The 2,196-nt window shown below is 35.4% G+C and overlaps 1 protein-coding gene across 1 annotated transcript; it reads left to right on the forward strand.

Annotated features, from left to right (window-relative positions):
- Positions 1-366: 366 nt before the first annotated feature.
- Positions 367-1,373, forward strand: LOC127941319 (odorant receptor 131-2-like). Its single transcript, XM_052536263.1, has one exon. It carries the CDS (start codon positions 405-407, stop codon positions 1,371-1,373), a length of 969 nt encoding a protein of 322 aa, XP_052392223.1. The 5' UTR covers positions 367-404.
- Positions 1,374-2,196: the final 823 nt, after the last annotated feature.

A 2,196-nucleotide genomic window follows, 5' to 3' on the forward strand; every position in this document is an offset into this window, starting at 1 on the left:
TTTATGTTTTGGATAAATTCTAAATTGATAGAAGCATTTTCATTAGTGATATCAGGTCTTTGGGATTACTTTTTAGAATGACCTCCACACACTTCTTCCTACACCTCTACTTTTGCTCCCAGTGACACAAAGGATATCCCCATGTGGTCCTGTCACAATGTAACAGCTATGTATATAAGTTCAGGAGCAGAACTGTTTGTGGATTCTGCTGCTGGAGCAGATGAAGGGCTGATGTCTGACTTATTGACTGCAGAATAACATCACGTTTGTGTCTGAGGTATGTTGCAAACTTCAAATCTCACCCCAGGGCACAACAGATAGATGGAGAATGAGTCTCACTGCATTATTTACACTGTTTAACTTGCTCTTATCAGCATTGTTTCTCTGTTTCTTGTTTTCAGCTTATGGCAGGCTCTAATGGCACAGCTGAGGATGTGCCTTTCATTTATCAGCAAATCTTTAAGGTAGAAATGGATGCTGGGCCCAGTACAAAAATTTCAGTACTTATGTTAATGTCTCTGTTCTTCTTTTTTCTAAACTGTGTGATGTTCTTTGCTCTAAGAAGCAAGCGCATATTCCAGGAGACACCGCGCTATATTCTTTTTGGCCACATGCTTATGAATGACTCTGTACTTTTGCTACTCACAACTATCATGTACACTATGGGTACATATTACCTTCAAGTAACCAGAGCCATCTGCACTCTGTTAGTGGTTATCTCCTACTGCACTTTCCGTAACGCTCCTCTGACACTAGCAATGATGTCTCTGGAGCGGTACGTGGCGATCTGCTTCCCTCTGAGACACTGCAGCATCGCCACACCAAAAAGGACTGGAATTGCCATAGGGATCATCTGGCTCCTTAGTTCTATAAATATTATAACAGACATCATTTTTGTGTTAATTATCAACCCCAGTTTGTTTGTAGATGTTTTATTTTGCACACAAGAAAAATTGTATTTATTCAAATGGCAGCTGGATAAAACTCAAGGGTTTGATATTCTTTATTTTGTGTCTGTTGCAGTGATCATTGTTTTTACATATGTTAGCATTATGATCACTGCCAGGTCTGTTTCCTCTGATAAAGATTCTGCTAAGAAAGCCCTCAAAACGGTGCTCTTGCACTTGATTCAGCTGGGACTGTGTCTCACCTCTTTCCTTTATGCTACAATAAACAAAGCACTATACACAGTGTCTGACAGCTCTTCTCTCTTCATAAATCTGAGATATCTGAATTTTCTAATTCTTCTTATGCTGCCACGCTGCTTGAGTCCTCTGATCTACGGTATGAGAGATGAAGCTGTGTGGCCTTTATTCAAATATTATTTCTGCTATCGTTCAGGCAAAGTGAGGCCCTCTGCTAATGTACATTAAATGTATGTGTGATGATATGAAATAATAATTTGCACAATGCATGATTAATGCCATATTTCAATATGTTTATCTGAAAAAGTTACAGAACCATATACTTTTATTTTAAATTGTACCGTTCTGTTGTTTAAAATAAAAATAAATGTATTTTTCATGCTTTCATTTCTTGCTGCTAAAATACCACATCCTCTGTTTACTTAACAGAACATCTTGTATTATGCACATATACACTTTGGACTGTAAAAAGAGCATACCTTTAAGTTATTCTATGTACCAAGATCATACATTATTTATATAAAAATGAATACAAAGCACCCCTACCTGAGATTTAAATGTATACAAACATGTTTCTTATAATGTGTAAGCTGAATGCAATATATCTTCTTTTATGCATAAAAGACAGAACCACTTCACTTACACCACTGACCATAAGGCAAATCTGATTTTAAGATTCTTTGTTGGCATAAATAATAATAATAATAATAACAATAAATGTTATTTTATATAGTGCCTTTAAAAGTAGCATCTCAAAGCACTTAATGAAATTAAAAGATGCACATAATGCAGGCAGTAAAAACTAATCAAACAAAAAAATAAAAAATAAAATAAAATAGAAAACCAATATAATAACAAAGTAATTACATGAATCACATAAAAGCTATCCTAAAAAGTATGTTTTAAGGGACAATTTAAACACTAAGGGATTCTGCATTCCTAATCTCTGAGGGCAGATAATTCCACAATTTAGGAGCCAAAGAAGAAAAAGCATGATCACCCATAGTTTTTAGCCGTGTTGTTTTGACAGTTAAAAGACCAACTTCAGAAG

This window comes from Carassius gibelio, chromosome A21, assembly GCF_023724105.1.
Source record: "Carassius gibelio isolate Cgi1373 ecotype wild population from Czech Republic chromosome A21, carGib1.2-hapl.c, whole genome shotgun sequence".
Taxonomy (NCBI): domain Eukaryota; kingdom Metazoa; phylum Chordata; class Actinopteri; order Cypriniformes; family Cyprinidae; genus Carassius; species Carassius gibelio.